The 17361-nt window shown below is 37.2% G+C and overlaps 1 protein-coding gene across 9 annotated transcripts in view; it reads left to right on the top strand.

The window, feature by feature from the left end:
- Positions 1–16958, top strand: part of LOC104612620 (protein ANTI-SILENCING 1-like) — a 58758-nt gene extending 41800 nt beyond the window's left edge. For 6 of the 9 annotated variants that reach the window (XM_010280097.3, XM_088892618.1, XM_010280099.3 and 3 more), the window contains 8 exons: positions 10979–11071; positions 13130–13208; positions 13325–13415; positions 15864–15972; positions 16072–16188; positions 16291–16369; positions 16458–16559; positions 16666–16958. In XM_010280097.3, the coding sequence (XP_010278399.1) occupies positions 10979–11071; positions 13130–13208; positions 13325–13415; positions 15864–15972; positions 16072–16188; positions 16291–16341 (540 nt within the window). In that variant the 3' untranslated portion in view covers positions 16342–16369; positions 16458–16559; positions 16666–16958. Of the gene's footprint in view, positions 1–10978; positions 11072–13129; positions 13209–13324; positions 13416–15863; positions 15973–16071; positions 16189–16290; positions 16375–16457; positions 16560–16665 lie in introns of all 9 variants that reach the window. The other 3 variants (XM_010280105.3, XM_010280106.3, XM_010280104.3) reach the window with 3 other exon arrangements.
- The last annotated feature ends 403 nt before the right edge of the window (positions 16959–17361 follow it).

The raw sequence follows: 17361 nt of genomic DNA, 5'->3' as shown, positions 1-17361 counted from the left end.
GTTGTTTAAAATAATTAAATCTTTATTTTAATAATTTGGTACAAAAATGTTTTGCTAATTCAGTAATTTAGTAATTTGGATTAATTATTCTAATATTTTTAACAAAAATAATAAATTATTGCTAATTAGTTAATAAAATAGTTACTTTTTCCATATCATTTGTTAGTGTGCTATTTTATTTATTTTTGCTTTATTAATGATTAAATATTATAATTTTTTTGTAAATATCACTTAAATATTTAAAATACTTAAATATTAGTAAATATATAAAATTAGGCTATAATCATAATTAAATAAATCTGTAGTTAAACTTCTTTAGTCATAATTAAATTAATCTAAGCCCAAACTTATGGTTTAAGACTTTGGATTAGGCTTGGATTGATCCTCATCTTGACCCAACCCACCCAACTTGCACACATCGTAACATTATTAATTGGACTGAACCAAACCGAGTGCAACCCATGCATGCATTATTTCTGGGTTTTTTTTAACTATTTTTAGATAATATTGAAGCCAATAGAGCTATGAAGGTTGGGCTACCCCCATTGTGTAGCCCAAATAACCAATGAAAATTTTGATAGTGTATTAGCAGTCTCTAAGTTTGCATGGCCAACCCTAGCCACACCTTAAGTGTAATAATATTTGTTTGGGCCTACAGGCTTGCCTATGTTAATTATAAAACTATGGTTTTTTCTAAATTAAAAATTTTATTTAATTCTAGTCTAGTATAATATATATATATATATATATATATATATAACTTGTTATCTTATAATAATATTTACCATATATGGATATAACTTCCAAGTTGAACTTATTAGGGGTTGCTTAGCTTGGCCTCTATCCGCTGGGGCTGTCATTGGACTCTGGAAGTTTGATACCCAATTAGACTTCAAATCCGATTATCCTAGATTTGGATGTTTGAACTTGCTTCTGGTTAATAATTCGATTGGATGTGGATTAAACTCCATCCAATTTGATTAAAATTCATGTTTAGTAAAAAATTATTATTTTGTATATGTAGTATAATTATTGTATACACATATTTTGTGTAATTATACATATATGCATTTATACTTTAAAATTCAAAATCCAACATAATAATAATAATCATATGCGGATGCTGATCTAGAAATTTCATAATCGGATGTTGATGTGGATGTAGCTTGATTTGATTTGAATCTAATATGTATATAACCGTACTACACACATTTTGTGTGGGCTTGGTGCATATTTTGAGTTAGACCTAACTCAAAAGAAAATAATTGCTTGAGCATTGAATTTATAGATTTAATCGGGTTAGGCTAAGTTATAAATGATTTGTTACTTTTTGTTATTAATTTTAATTATCATATTAACACTAATTTTATTAATTTCTTAATTTTTAATAGTTACTATATAAAAGCTGCTAAAATTTAATATTTATATTACCGTTAGTATTTTTTTATTAATTTTACAATCTTACCGCCTGCATTATATGTGGGCTTGGTGTTGATCTGAGCTAGACCTAGCTTAGAAGAAAATATTTTTTTGAGCCCAAGGTTGGGCTAAGTTGTAAATGGTCATCCCTAAGTATGAGTGATATGACATGATTTTAATTTATTTTTATATGGAATGCAAATGGGTTATTTTATTATTTTTCATAATTTTCATACTTTTTATTATTAATTTTAATTATCCTAATAATATTAATTATATTTATATAGAATTAAATTGTATTTTAGTTTTTTAATTTATGAACTAATTTTTTTAATTTCTTAACTTTTAATAGTTGCTAGATTAAAACTTGCTAAATTTTAATATTTTTAGTAACTTTAGTAAGTTTTAATAATTATAGTTATTAGGTTTCAAATCTTATATAGATTATTGTCGTCGTTGTTGTTGTTGTTGTATGTCGTATATCACACATTACGGATTTCTAGAGAAACCTGAACCGTTTTTGAAATGGGTCAACACAACCCGTTTAGCTTGTCTTCTTAGTACGAGTGATAAAACAGGTTCTACATTTTAAATTTTCATTAGTTTATTTTTATAGCATTTTTAATGAGTCCTCTATTTTATACAAGTCTCTTGTGTAGTGTGGGCACAATGCACAGTAAAGGTCTCAACTCATAAAAATTATCAATTTTGACAATATTATTAATTAATTAATTAATTAATTAAGAATGCATTAATTCAAAGTTTTCTAATATAATAACAAGAACAAACTATTGATCAAAAAATAACAAGAACAAACTAAACAAAATACAACATTAGAACAAGGGTTCTATTTGCAATATATCAAACCCGTGTTTAAATCATAATATTTTTTAAACTATCAATAAATATTTTTTGTTGTTTTATGTTTGATTGTTTAACCTCAACCTATTTATATTATTTGACTTATTAATGTTTTACTTTATTATGTTGTATTACTATTCTTTCTCTCTCTCTCTCTCTTAAATCTCTTTTTTAAATGTAATAATAACATGCATTAAAATAAGAGGCTTTGGAATACCAGAGGTCTCTCTCTCTCTATAATAGTGTACAACTTTATTGATATAATTAAAATAGACAATTATTACTTTTTTATATTTTTAAAACTAAAGAAAATAGGAAAAATGTAAAAAATGTTGGAAATAGGTAAATAGCTTCTCTCAAAGGAGAGATATGCTGACATGGCACGTCCTTTTTTATTATATATTTATAGATGGCTTGATGGGTAAGTTTGTAAAATGCCAATTTTTAAGTTATCACAGCATTCAGATTACCGGAAAACTGCACTATATTCAGATGTCTGCAAAAGCAGAAAAATAATTTTTCCTCTAATGCTTTTATATAATTTTCTGAGTTTTTTTTTTCTTTTCAGACTTCAGACTTCAGATTTACCGAACACCACCTAAGACTCGCTTTTCATTCCTTTTTTGTCTATTTGAACTGCCTAGGTAATGACAGCACCATCCTTACTTCTTTCTCATCTCCAAAGAGAAGAGTAAGAAGGAATATAAACCAATGTGATGGTGTGGGATCCTTTGATACATACAGGCCAGTCATCTCCAGGCCATTTTTGAGGATTAGGTTTTAGTTGAGTTTATTTTGTGGTCAGGTTTTTGTGTGTTTTCAATGTCATCCATTTCTCATTTCCTTTAGTTATTAGCAATGCTGGAGGAGATAGTCACTGGTTAATTATTGCCTCTGTGAAGCAAAGTGCATGTCGTTGAAGTTAAGAAAGCTCAATAAACACACATGAACACGATGCAGGGCATAGCATAAATGAGATCATTATGCTGGACCTTTCTCTTTGTTTTTTATTTTTTCTTTTTTTTTTTTGATAAGAAATAGTGATAGGAAGGGAATCAAGGGAGGTAAGAAGTTCCTATGGGGTGAGTGTGTGGAAGGGAGTCGTGAGCTTCAATCAAGAATTCAGAAGTTTAGTTAAGTTTAAAGTTGGGGAAGGTCTTAGGGTAAGGTTTTGAGAAGATGAGTGGTTGGATGTGGGAAGATTATGTGAGGTGTGTCCGAGACTTTACAAATTGACAGAACATGTGTCTATTGAACAGTGTTACGAGTGGAGTGGGGAGCAAGTGATTTGGAAACCGAAGTTCAGAAGACCTTTATTGGAACCAAGAAGTGGAAGAATGCATTCAGTTATTGGCGAAAATTGTAAAGAAGGAAGTTTCTCAGTTAAATCCTTTTACAAGGCTCTACTGAGAGATTGCAGGGATTTAGATCAGATAAAAGGTGTGTGGGGCAATCCAGTACCCCCAAGGGTAAAGGTTTTTGCCTGGCTGGTGGCACATGACAGTATCCCAACTTGTGATCATCTGAAATCAAGAGGTTTGCAGCTAGCAAATTGTTGATATATGCGTAGTCAGGAGGAAACAGTCCTCCATTTATTCTTCTCATGTAATGCAGCAAGCTTTATGTGGAAAGTTTTCTCATCTCTTTGGAGTGACTGTATTTCATTCCTCGACCTCAGAGAGATATTTTCCATGTGGCTGAAAATCAGAGAAAGCAAGAAAGCCAAATCTTGTGGAGCTGTATTCCATTCACAGTCTATTGGGCCATCTGGAAAGAAAGGAATAGAAGGGTATTTGAAGATAAGGCAAAGAACATCGAATATTTGATAGCAGGACTGGGCAACATGGTATCAGCCTGGGCCCTCAGTCTTCCGAGTTTGACCAAATGTATTAGTCTGATCTGTTAGAGAATTTCTGGAACACTTTGGGTTTGAATCCTTGTAATTTTGATTTTTTTTTCTGTGTAACTTTTGTTCAGAAGTTGGTTTGTCAACTAGACAACTAGCATTTTGAGATGTTCTGCTTTTTTCAGTTTAATGAAATTTCCTTTTATCCTTAAAAAAAAGTAGAGATAGGAACAGCATGTTTCTATTAACATGAGTATTTCTTTTGAAACTGCAAGAAATTTCTTTGGAAACTGCAAGGTAATGAATTTTCCTTTTTTTTTTTCTTTCATTTAAAAATAGAGATAGGAACAACATGTTGCATGAGTATCCCTGGACAAAGAGATACTGTACTTGGAAAGAAACCAAACTGACCCTTTATAATCCTTACATTATCCATACAAAACGAAAGTCCTGATCAAAAAAGGAGTTGGTGCGTCTATTTTTGAACACAGTGTGATTTATGTCTATTACACATGTAAATGAATATATTGAATCTTAACAAGTTTCCCTCATGTCCCGTGTTGCTCCTGTTCTTGCTATAGAATCAATGAAACTGTGAGCTGCTCTAGTTTTTTTTTTGATGAATCATGAAGTATTTTATTAAGGTAAATAATAAATAAAGTAAACTGACAAGTGGATACAAAACAGAGTTCTCCCAGAAGCCGCGAGTTGCTGCTTTAAAAAACAAAGTAAAGTTACAATTGAGCCAAGAGTCAGTGATCCCTGTTCACCCTTTGCTTAGTTAGTAGGTCAGCCATGAGCCAGCCCTTTTGCCAATCTCCTTTCCCACTGAACTCTCATTGTGAGATTAGAAGTAAGGCACTTGGATCTCCTCATCTCTCCCATAAAAGACCAAGTACACACATCATACCTGATAAGGCTGAGAAATTGGGGAAGGTTAGCTGCTCTAGCTTTCTACCTGAACAACCAATTTAAAGATTTGTTTAATGGGAGAAGTGGAGAAGGCTCTAGTCTCATGGACAGATAGCCATAGTGAGACCACAAGGGGATAGGGAAGGGGAGGAATTGGTGGGGAAAACATGCAGGGAGGAAAAAAATTGGGGGATCATTGAGAGTTTAATAGGAGAAGTGGAGAGGAAGGAACTGCAGAGGGAGGTTATAGAGGAGGCTGAAAGGGTCAGTGTTGGAGAAAATGAGGAAAGGATTGACTAGACTCTTAGGAGTGGGGGGAGTGAAACAAGACAAAAAGAGGAGACTAGTAGAGAAGAGTCACTTGCAGAATTTGTGGGTAAGTTGGGGTGTAAACTGAAGAATCCAAATGATTTAAAAGCTTATCTCCAAAAAAAAGAGGTCAGTAAGATCAAGAAAAGAAAGTTGAGTGAAGTTGAGAGATTAAGAAGAGACATTGAGGGGGACAAGAAGTTTGAGGTGAGAGGGGAGGGAAGGAAAGGGTTGAAATAGAATTTGGAGGGGTTAGGGCTGATATTCGAAATTAAAATGAGAATCCTAAGTTGGAATTTGAGGGGGTTGGGTAGTGCCAGGAAGTGAGCAACAGTCAAAGAGGTGCTTAAGAAGTTTAACCCGGATGTGGTATTAATTCAAGAGTCCAAATGAATGGAATTCGATTACAGATGGGCAAGAAGTGTGTGGAGTTCTAGGGGGATAAAGTGGGCGGCTGCTCCCTCGTTGGGCTCCTCAGGTGGGATTATAACATTGTGGAAAGAAGAGATACTAATAGGAGTGGAGGAACTAATAGGTGATCATTCTGTTTTTGTAAAGTTTAGACAGGTGGAAGATGGGTTTGAATGGGTACTAGCAAATGTATATGGCCCCAATGACTATAGGCCGAGGAAAAAGTTATGGGAAGAATTGAGTGATATTAGGGGCCTTTGGGGAGGACCATGGTGTGTGGGAGGGGACTTTAATGTAGTGCGGTTCACAGAGGAAACCAACAACTCTAGACAGAGAATGACAACAAGTATGAGGAAATTCAACCAATTTGTGGATACATTTGAGCTGAAATAACTTCCACTCCTAAATAATAACTTCACGTGGTCCAACCTTCAATCAAGGTCAATATGCTCTAAGCTGGCCAGATTTTTGCTCTCAATAGATTGGGAGGAACATTGGGGTAATCTAGCATCTAAGGCACTCCCAAGGCTTATCATTGGCCCATAGTGATATGTAAGGAGGAAATGAGAGGTGATGGACCTACCCCATTCAAGTTTGAGAATATGTGGTTGACCCATCCGGGGTTCATTGAGGAAATCAGAGAGTAGTGGGAATAGTTTAATCCGGCAGTAGACTGGGAGGGAATGAAATTCCACAAGAAACTTAAGTTTCTAAAATCACAAGTAAAGGAGTGGAATAAGTTGGAATTTGGAAGAATAGAGGAAAGAAAACAAGTATTGCTAGAGCAAATTGAGGAATTGGATATAGATAGGAAGTTGAGATGGGATTTGAGGAGGCAAATGGAGGATATTCTAGTTAAAGAGGAAATAAGTTGGAGGCAGAAATCTAGGTGTAAGTGGCTAAAGGAGGGTGATAGAAACACTAGATTTTTCCATTCAGTGGCAAATGGTAGGAGGAAAAAGAATTTCATATCAAAATTGGAAGTAGAAGGATCATTTTTATCCCACCCGGTAGAAATTGCAGAGGCCTTAGTAAATTGAAAGCTAAATTACTGTAGCCGAAGTAGCAAAAAAGAGAAGAAGAAGAAGAAGAAGAGATGCTGGAATGTCGAACTGCACTGCTCAGTCGACAATACTATTATTTATATTATGGTGTAGTACAATGATACAGGAAGTTACTAGAATGCCCCTGATTAGTGATGGGACACCTTGACAACTTAAAACATTAAACAGGATTAGGCCCATTAACAAAGGCCCAGTACAGGACAACTTAAAACATTAAACAAGATTAGGCCCATTAACAAAGGCCCAGTACAGGACAATTTAAACTTAAGTATAGACTAATAAGAACTCTTATCAGCCGAATACTCATACATACAAAGACTTCAATCCAACACTCCCCCTCAAGCTAAGCATGGATATCAATCATGTTTAGCTTGCCAAGGATGTCCCTAAACTTTGCTGCTGCCAGCCCTTTAGTCAGTACATCCGCAATTTGCATCTCAGATGGAGTATAAGGCACACAGAGTTCACCCGAGACAATTCTTTCTCTAACAAAGTGCCAATCAATCTCAATATGTTTTGTCCTGTCATGCTGCACGGGATTGTTGGCAATGTTGATGGCAGCTTTATTGTCACAATACAGCCTGAGAGGACCTTCAGCCTTAATGCCAAGTTCATTAAGAAGAGTTCTGAGCCATAAGAGTTCGGCAACCCCGTGGGCCATAGCTCGATACTTTGCTTCTGCATTTGATCTAGCCACTACATTCTGCTTGTCATTAGCCTCGGCCTCCTCGATATCGGGTAGCTCTTCGTCGCTCTCCACTTTGGAGTCCAGGTCTCCAGCTGCTTCAAGGGCCATCTCTTTTGTAATCCGCGAGGTGGTGATGGCACTCAAATCGAGCTGCAGGAACTCGCGCCTGGTCAGCCACCTACTGAGCTTGAAGCCTTTGCGATAGCCCTCCGACCTGGCCTCGATTAGCTCTCCTTCGAACTCCTCCGAGCTCTTATACTCTTCAACGGCCTTGACTTTGGCTTCCTCCATGGCCTTAAGGAGAATCTCAGTTCGCTCCTTGACAAAGGCCTCGAGAACAGATGATAAAGAAAGAGAAGCCATGTCAACATTGCCAACACCACAGATGGGAGAGGAGGAACCATTGGCAAGGGTAACAGTTTGAGATGTGGAAGTTTCAGAGAGAGAAGAGAACACACCTGGAGTCCTGGTCATGTGATCTGAGGCTCCAGAGTCAATAATCCAAGGAGAGGTTTTAGATACAGGCAAGCTATACCTGAGTGGGCAAGAGTAGCAGTAGTGTGTTGTGAAATGGACTGAAGGAACCGCTCATACTCATCACGCAGTACACCCACCATCTCCCTTCCGGAAACAGATGTAGATGTGGAAGGAGTTAGGTCTGCCTGTTGATTATCACTGACATCAACCCCACCAGCAATAGCATGATTGGCCCATTTAGAGGGAGGGTGGCCATGAAGATCATAACAGAAATTTACGGAATGTCCTTCCCTGCCACAGTGGGTACACTTCCTTGTAGAGTTGCCTTTTTCTTTGCCACGGCCTCCCCCTGAGTCACGACCACCACCACGGCCAAATATGGAACCACCACGACCTCCTCGGGAGGCATGTCCTCCCCCTTTCGTACCACGTCAACCTCCTCTGGCTGTCACAAAAGCTGATCTATCAGACTGTGTGGGATTCTCTGTCTGTCCCAAAGAAATCCTACGAAGCCAAGCAAACACTTCCTCAAGTGAAGGAAGGGTAGAGCCTCCCAATATTTGGGCCCTAACTGGTTCATACTCTGATTTCAACCCCACTAAGAACCTTGTGACATCTAGTTGTTCCCTCTATTGTTGTTGAACCTTAACATCTGGAGTGAGAGGATGATAGACATTGAGCTCATTTTTGAGGTTCTTCATACTGGCATAGTACTCTTCTAGGGTTTTATTTCCTTGTTGCAGACCAAAGTACTCCTGATAGAGCTGATATACCCTTGTAGTGTTATCTTGCCCAGAATACAGCTTCTTGGCATGTTCCCATATGTCCTTAGCTGTATCTAAGAACATGAAGTTGGCACTTATTTTGGGTTCCATACTGTTCCATAGCCATGTCATGATTTGAGCATCCTTCTGTTCCCAATCATCAAACCCTGGAGAGTCAGCCGGTGGTTTATCTTCTTTCACATGCTTTACTTTTCTCTTTGCCTTGAGAAAAACTTCCACCGACTTGGCCCATGGAACATAGTTCTCACCATTCAGTTTAATTGAGGTCATCTGTACACCTAGATAGTCGGAGGAAACCACCACACTAGGTTTCTGATCACTACAGCCATCACCCATTGCTGCCATGATACTCTTTCAATGCTACCTCTAATCTGAATTCCCAATCACCAATTAAGTGCTGCTGTCAAGAGTTTGATGTTCCAGAACCTACAGCAGTCCCTAAACATAATGATAGATACACACGCCTTTGTTCTTATCCACACCACTACTGATTTCACAAAAAAAAACACAGACTACACCGACATTAATTCAGCACTTACTAACCACATGCAAGCTCTCTTACAACTACTCAACAGAGTTTGTGCATCACAAGCACCACCACACAGCCATAGCTGTCACACACAATACAGACCTGCTTTAACGCTTTTAAGAGGGCACCACAAGACCAACAAAAACTCAATTAGTACCATTGCATTACACCTTGCACCATTCGGCCACCTACAGTAGCAGCCCTTACACCATTTGGTCACTGTAAACACAGTCTGTTCTTGGAATTTTTCCAAGAACCAGGGCAACAACCAACCTAGTTCTCTAGGTTCTGATCAGTCCTCTCAAGTTCTTGAAGATTTTCAACCCAGAAATACCAACAGCACACAGAGGAGAGATAACCAACCTTCGTTTGAGAGCTTCAGCCAACCATTCACTGCTTAAGTTGTTTTCTTAGGAAAGGAGGTTCTGTGCACCAGAAAAAAGAAGAGCTGTGATGTTTCAGGCCTGGGACGAACCACTTTTCTCCATTGACAGCCCAGAGAAGAAAAGGAGAGAACTGAAGCACGAACTGAAACAGGTCACGAACTGAAGTTGTCACGCTCTGATACCATGTTTTTACTGTTTCTACAATACGAACCAGTAAGGAGAAGAAGAAAGAGAAGGAGAAGAAGAAGAAGAAGAGAAGAAGAAGATGAAAGAACTGTCGAACCTGATAGCTAAACCCTATCAGTCGACCTCGTAATAGTGATTAGGCTTCTAATTAAATGTACAAGGACTAAACTGCCCCTACTTAAGTATGGGACAGAGAACCTCTAATAAGACTGCCACATAAGCTCATATTGAATGGTGCTTGGCAGCTGGTCCTGGGAAGCTGAGTAATAATGTAATATATTTCCATTGTCTTCTCTTCTAAACCAATCCCTGAACCAATATAGTTGCCTCAACTGCAACCATTGAAATTTATTGTGTATGCCCTGCTCCAGGGCCATCCAAACAGCAGTCTTTCGCTATCTTAATTAATAATCCTTTGCTATCTTCTGGCAGATGCACCCACTATCATCTGCCATCCCTGTAATAAATCAAGGTTACCCCTTTAAAATCTTGACATGACAAAATGCTGTGAGCAATTTTTACTTTTACAAGGCCGATTATGTGGTGAATTTGCTCTCTTCACCCAATCATCTCTAGAGAGTTGCTACTGTGCTATGATGCTGCAATATTTTGTCTTCTTGTGAGAAAAGGGAACGGGTGAGATGAACTAAATATTATCTAGAGATGGAGTCCATGTGGCACGGAAAACAATGAGGTGGCTGGCTCCATACTTGAGCTCATACCTGATTATATATGCACTTGTTTCAACATGTGTAACGATTAGTTGTTTGTTTTATGTGGCACGGAAAACAATGAGGTGGCTGGCTCCATACTTGAGCTCATACCTGATTATATATGCACTTGTTTCAACATGTGTAACAATTAGTTGTTTGTTTTATGGTTTTCAAGTTATACTGCTTGACTTCATATCTGATTATGTATGCACTTGTTTAAAATGCCCGTCTCTTCTTCATCCAAAATAGAGGTTAATGCCTATTTACTTGTTTGTCTGATCTACAAACCCAAGCCTTCATCATTGTTGTTTGCCTTATTTGAGATAACAAATTATTTCTGATCCATCAAAAAAAAGTAATGATATGAATTATCTTTGTAATCTCTTTGTCAGCCTTGGGAGGAAAGAATGAAGACTGCCCATGAGCAAGAAACACTTGTTCTGCTTCAGAATCTGGATCCAGCATATACGTCAGCAGAAATAGAGGTAATAATTGTATTAGAGTCCAAACTGTTGTTTGGACAAGGCCTTTACTCTTGTGACATTGCGTGTTAGTGGTCAGTTTTCAGTATCTGCGGACTTGCTGTTCTAGAGCATGCATTTATTTCATTTTTTTTTTTACCTTGGTCCTTTTACTAGCTCCTATAAATACATTTCAACCAATCTTTCCAGCAGGAACAAGCCCCTATTCCTGAGGTATTATTAAGCTGTGGACATGACTGCTGGCCTTTACTAGTCAGGCACCTCATTCAATTTTTAGAAATCCTCTATCTTCACAGTATCTTACAATGTTCTCTCTTTTGCCCATTCAGACTTCAAGCATTATGCACTCACAAATTCACTTGATTCTGAATTCTATTCTGATATCCCATTTGTTTGCCGAACTGAACCTGTTGAAAGAGCTGAGAAGAAGAAGAAGAGGAAGAAGAAGAGAGGAGAGTCTGATTTGTTTGCCGAATGTGTTCATCAGCCGGCACTGTTCACTAATATAAGAACAATACATAATTTACATGAAAGGACCAGGATGCCCCTGATTAGTGATGGGACACCCAGTCTAATAAAACACAAGATACAATTAGGCCCAGTTACTAAGGCCCATTAACTAGAGATTCTAATACCCAACCCAGACAAGAGAATAACAACATATCAGCCGAACCAACACTCCCCCTCAAGTTAAGCATGGATGTCAATCATGTTTAGCTTGCCCAGTAAGTCCAAAAATTTCACTGTGGTTAGCCCTTTAGTTAAAACATCTGCAATTTGCATCTCCGAGGGAGTGTAGGGAATGCAGAGTTCTCTTGTGACTATTCTTTCTCTAACAAAATGGCGGTCTATCTCAATATGTTTTGTTCTATCATGTTGCACTGGGTTATTTGCAATGTTGATAGCAGCCTTGTTGTTGCAGTACAACTTGAGAGGGCACTTAGTCTTCACTCCCAGTTCACCAAGAAGAATTTTAAGCCACAACAGTTCCGCAAAACCATGAGCCATAGCTCAATATTCTGCCTCTGCACTAGACCTTGCAACAACATTCTGTTTTTTACTTCTCCATGTAACTAGATTTCCCCCAACAAAAGTGCAGTAACTTGAAGTTGACTTTCTGTCACCCACAGAACCAGCCCAATCTGCATCAGTATATCCTTCAACTTCAATTCTATTGTTTTTTCTGAACAGAATCCCTTTCCTAGGGCAAGACTTCAAATATCTGAGAATTCTTTCTACAACCTTCATGTGAGGAATTTTGGATTGTGCATAAACTGGCTGACAACATGAACGACATAAGCAATGTCGGGACGAGTGAGGTACAAGTAAATTAACTTCCCCACTAACTTCTGGTATCTCTCCTTATCAGGGTAGTCCTCTCCCACCGACTCCTGTAGACCATGATTCGGTTCTATTGGAGTATCTGTTGGCCTACACCTCAACATGTCTGTCTCTTGTAGAAGGTCAAGGATGTATTTCCGTTGACATATATAGATGCCCTCTTTGGATCTAGCAACTTCAATCCCTAGAAAGTACCTCAATTGACCCAGGTCTTTGATTTCAAATTCAGCAGCTAGGACCTCCTTCAGTCTGTTGATCTCCTCCTTATCATCCCCAGTAATTACCATATCATCTACATAGACGATAAGAGCAGTAAGTTTCCCATTCCTCTTCTTTATAAATAGAGTATGATCTGCCCCGCTTTGAGTATAACCGCCTTTCTTCATGGCTCCACATAGCTTCTCAAACCAGGCACGAGGGGACTGTTTAAGGCCATATAGTGCCTTTCTCAGTTTACACACTTTTCTGCCAAATTCATAACCTGGTGGAAGATCCATGAATACCTCCCCATGTAGATCACCATTTAAAAAAGCATTCTTCACATCTAGCTGATGAAGCTCCCACGAGAAGTTTGCAGCTAATGAGAGTAGGACTCTGATAGTGTTGAGTTTTGCTACGGGAGCAAATGTTTCTTTGTAGTCAACTCCTTCCTTTTGAGTAAACCACTTTGCCACTGAGTGTTTTTCCTTATCTTTATAATTGAATTTTTTCATGTTTCAGGATATAATTTGGCATGGTTTTAGGGAAAACTGCACAGCAAAGGTGGTGCAGCACACTTCTGCGTCTAGTCCACATTCTGGTATGATATCACCAATATAATTGGTTATACAATACACTTCTCCTTTATTTCATTGGGATATTAAATAATGGTAGGAGGGAAATTAGTTTTTGACTTGGTGATGTTCCATGTTCCAGGTCAAGCTTTTGTTATTTTCAAAACAAGAGAAGCAGCGGAGATGGCAATTAGAAAATTAGATGAGGGATGCCTTATGCTACCTAATGGAAGGTATTCTTAGTTTCTTAAATATATTGTCCAAGCTTTCATGTGTACTGTAAAATGTTATGAGATTGGATTATTGTTTGGAGGATCATTTTGTGCACATACTTATTGAAAATATGATATACACATACATATAATGTTAAACACTAATAGCACTTTAATTATTTTAGTGGTTTTAGCAAACAATATTATTAATGGTATGCATCCTTATCAAACAAAGAATGTTGGCAGAACAAAACATGATTTATTACACACATATATGTATGTGACGAAATAAATTCGTTGAATGAAGAGGGAGCTAATTACATACATAATGTCATCCACATGGAAAAGGATGGAGTTAAGATAGAATGAACTATAAAAATTATTTCAAAATGCCAGAGTCCTGCAATCTTGAGGGGCCTGTAATTTCTCATGATCATCCACTTGCGTGCTTTACAGAAGCACCATGAAAGGGGTAATATACTATAATTTGTAGTAGGGGTTAATCATGTACCAGACCGGGTATGATTCTGGGCATATTACTTTGAATACCATACAAGTTTGATCAAGGGGTAAGATGATGAAAAGATATTTGCATTTTGATGACTTAATTGTACTTGTTGATGTGCCCTTTATTGGATTTAAATTTTAAAATATTTGAACATCTAACCCTTTTGCAAAAATGAAAAGACATTTATATTTTCAATATGTTTATTGTACTTATTTAAATGTCCAAAGAAGTGATACGAAAGAACAAAGTATTTAAAAAAACACCATTTTCATAAATTGGCACTGTACAATTCTCCTGACCTGTGGTCCACATTGCATGATGATACGAACACTAACGTCCACATTGCATGATGATACGAACACTAACCACTTAATGCATATGGGCTAGAATTTTCATTGATGGACTAGTTCCTGTCTTCAGCTATTTTTCCCTCCCTATAGTCTTCCAAATTCTTCATTGATGCCAACAAGAATTCCTACAAGGGGCATGTGCTCCTTTAGTCAAGATGCAGTGTTGCAGCCATGCTCTTGCCCCTTGGATAAACAACTCTGTAACAGTGCAAGAAAAATTCGTGAAAGGTTAAACTACCAAAAATGGATCAGAATTAGGAAAAGCCATGTTCTGATGGTTGGCCATGGGGTCAATAGAATCCTTTTGGGCTTTAGATAGCTGATCAGCATATGTAAATGAACTATTTTTGTGCCTACAGATTTCCTGGTTTCCCTCTCCTGCCTTGTTTTGGATGACGCTCAGGGGACCAGGGTGTGCCAGTTGTAAATCTTAATCTATCTTTTTGTAAATAAATTCTGCTGTCCCTCTCTTTTTTCTTATTTATTTATTTATTTCTGAACCATGGTGCATGTTGGTTCATACCTTATCTATCTCTATCATACAAAGTAAGACGCTGCATTAGTTGTTTAAGTATACTTATATAAACTTATACTGGACATGTGATCTTGGGAGCCACAGCACCAGATATAATCGTACAATACTTGGTAAACGATAAATGGGATGGAAAAATGAGATTTGTGTGGCAGACTCGAGTATTTGGGGTATGGCTTTGTTGGGTTAAGTTTATAAATATAATTTTTTATCAGTAACTGAAACTTCATCGCTTACAAAGAGAATTGTACTAGCGTGTACAAGAAGTACACAATAAGTTTATATTCAAAAAAATTTGGCAGCAACCCTCTTCTACCCTGCTCGCTACCCTTTAACTTACATCAATTCCACCAAAAGAAATATAAATACAAACTTTCACTGGAAAAATTGGGTCATATATGTATGCTTGTCAAATCAACAAAGAAAGGGAAAAGTAATAACCTTGCTCGTGTTCCTCTAATATAGAAAGCCCTTTGGACAGCTGAATATTGCTGACTTGTGTTCATAATATAGTATACCAGCATTGCCAAAATTGGTCTGTTAGACAATAAATAAAATCATTTTTGTCATTGCGGTGGTTCATTCAATGGTAAGAGGAACTCTAAAAATGTGTATTGTTAACTTTGCATTACAATGCCTGGCTTTTCATTCTTGCCCTTTTTTGTATCTGTTAATTCTGTTACCATCTGCGTTTATACAAATATAAACTTCATCCCTTAAAGAAGAAAATATAGTTTTATCTGATTAGTGTGTTGCTTTCCTCTTGGCTGTTGTATTACTTTCTGATATATTATTATAATACAAGTATACAACATTCACATCTACCAAAAAAAGTATACAACATTCACACTTTCTCCTACCTTGTGCTTATTAAGTATACTTCATCCAAAACATTGCATTCATGGAAACGAAATCTTTACAGAGAAACATCTGGCCCCTAGCTATTTTTTCCATAATGTTGGATATTGTATGCTATTCCAATAGCCATTTCATTTCACCAATGGGTTTGGGTTTTTTTTTTTTTTTTGTGATTTTTCATATTTCAGGAGTCTGATTTTGTGGCTTTGCTTTATTTGTAGACCTCTTATTGGTAGCAGAGTAAATCCTGTATTGCAAAGAAAACGGTCTGCCTTTGTTGGGCATCTCTTCATTGACAAAGTTAGACTTCAAATGCCGCGTGAGGACATGGTCTGTATATTTGTTGCTTTTACATTCTATTGGTTTTTGGGGGTTATCTTTCTTGTATTTGGTATTTATTGTTTATGGTGGTTGTTCCTCTTTATCCAGAAACGAGCAATATCTACATCACATTGTTCTCAGCCCAATACGATTGAATACGAAATGGCCATGGAATGGAGACTACTTCAAACAAGAGTGGACATATGGTGGAAGGAGTTATACAAGGTTAAACCTCGTTCTTTCCTGTTTCGTTATTTATTTTTGAACATTTTCCTTTTCTTTATCATTGCTATTCTATTTCTTACTCTGCCCTTTTTCTTTCAACAGCAACAAGTGGTGGAGTTGAGAAAGGTTGAAAACAATCTTAAGTTCAAATAAGTTGCCGATTCTTGTGTTGGTCCCTCTGGTAAGGTTGGCACCAAATGATCTATGGAACCCATTTACTCACCATAGGAATCATTGTTTAGTCCACCCATTATCTTTTGCCCCTGCAGAAACGAAAAAGTTGCAAGAGAAAATTTTGCTCATCCAAGCCGTGCTTTCCAATATCCAGGTTAACGAGTTGAAGGGTTGCCGGGCTCCTATAAAGATTAGAGGTACACTTAACCACGTATAAATAACTGTTACTCTATCTAAACTAAATTATCAATGATGTTGGTAATTATCGAAATGAAACTGTGAAAGCGTTGTTTTTAACTTCAGGGCCCTCCTTTGCGTGGTGATTTCATATACTGCAAGATATATTTGGGGGGCGAGAGTGATTTTATTGTAGCTCGGTGCCAAAAAAATGTGGATCAATTGCAACATGGCGCTCAGTGGTTGGATGGAGCTTTTTTGGAAGAAGGCAAGCGAATTGTATATCAACATGATAGCAACAGCTTCTTGGCAAGCTGGTTATGCGCCATATACATGTTAGGTACATCTGTACAAATCAAGTGAACCTTGACATTATAGCATGCTAGTATCTAATACATCCTTTTCTCTTTTATCCTCTATCTCCCTGCCTTCCTCTTTCTCTAACTAATAAAAGAACCCGACTCCAAACAATCCATCCAATTACAGGCATCGAAGGACAACGAAGTAGCAAACCAGAACATCATTCTTATGTATGGAATTCTCGCCTTAAAATTCCCATTTTCCTTCTATAGCCTTTCTCCTTAACACATTAGTGGATTGTAAGCTGAAAAACAAAGTTTTGCTTGTCATTTTCTTTGGTATCATCTAACCCAAAAAACATTCATATAGGAATGTTTTATGTACGTGTTAAGAATTTAATTACAAAATGAATCGTAAATATAAAAGATATTTTTAAAGATAAGAATGTAAAATTAGAATTACAAAACGAATGTCTTGTATACGGGTTACGAAGGTGAGATCCTAGCATGGACTTCTTTGGGG

Source organism: Nelumbo nucifera, chromosome 8 (genome assembly GCF_055504915.1).
Source record: "Nelumbo nucifera cultivar China Antique chromosome 8, China Antique-T2T, whole genome shotgun sequence".
Classification (NCBI taxonomy): domain Eukaryota; kingdom Viridiplantae; phylum Streptophyta; class Magnoliopsida; order Proteales; family Nelumbonaceae; genus Nelumbo; species Nelumbo nucifera.
The sequence above is the reverse complement of the archived record's forward strand: the minus strand, read 5'-3'. Positions and strand labels throughout refer to the sequence as shown.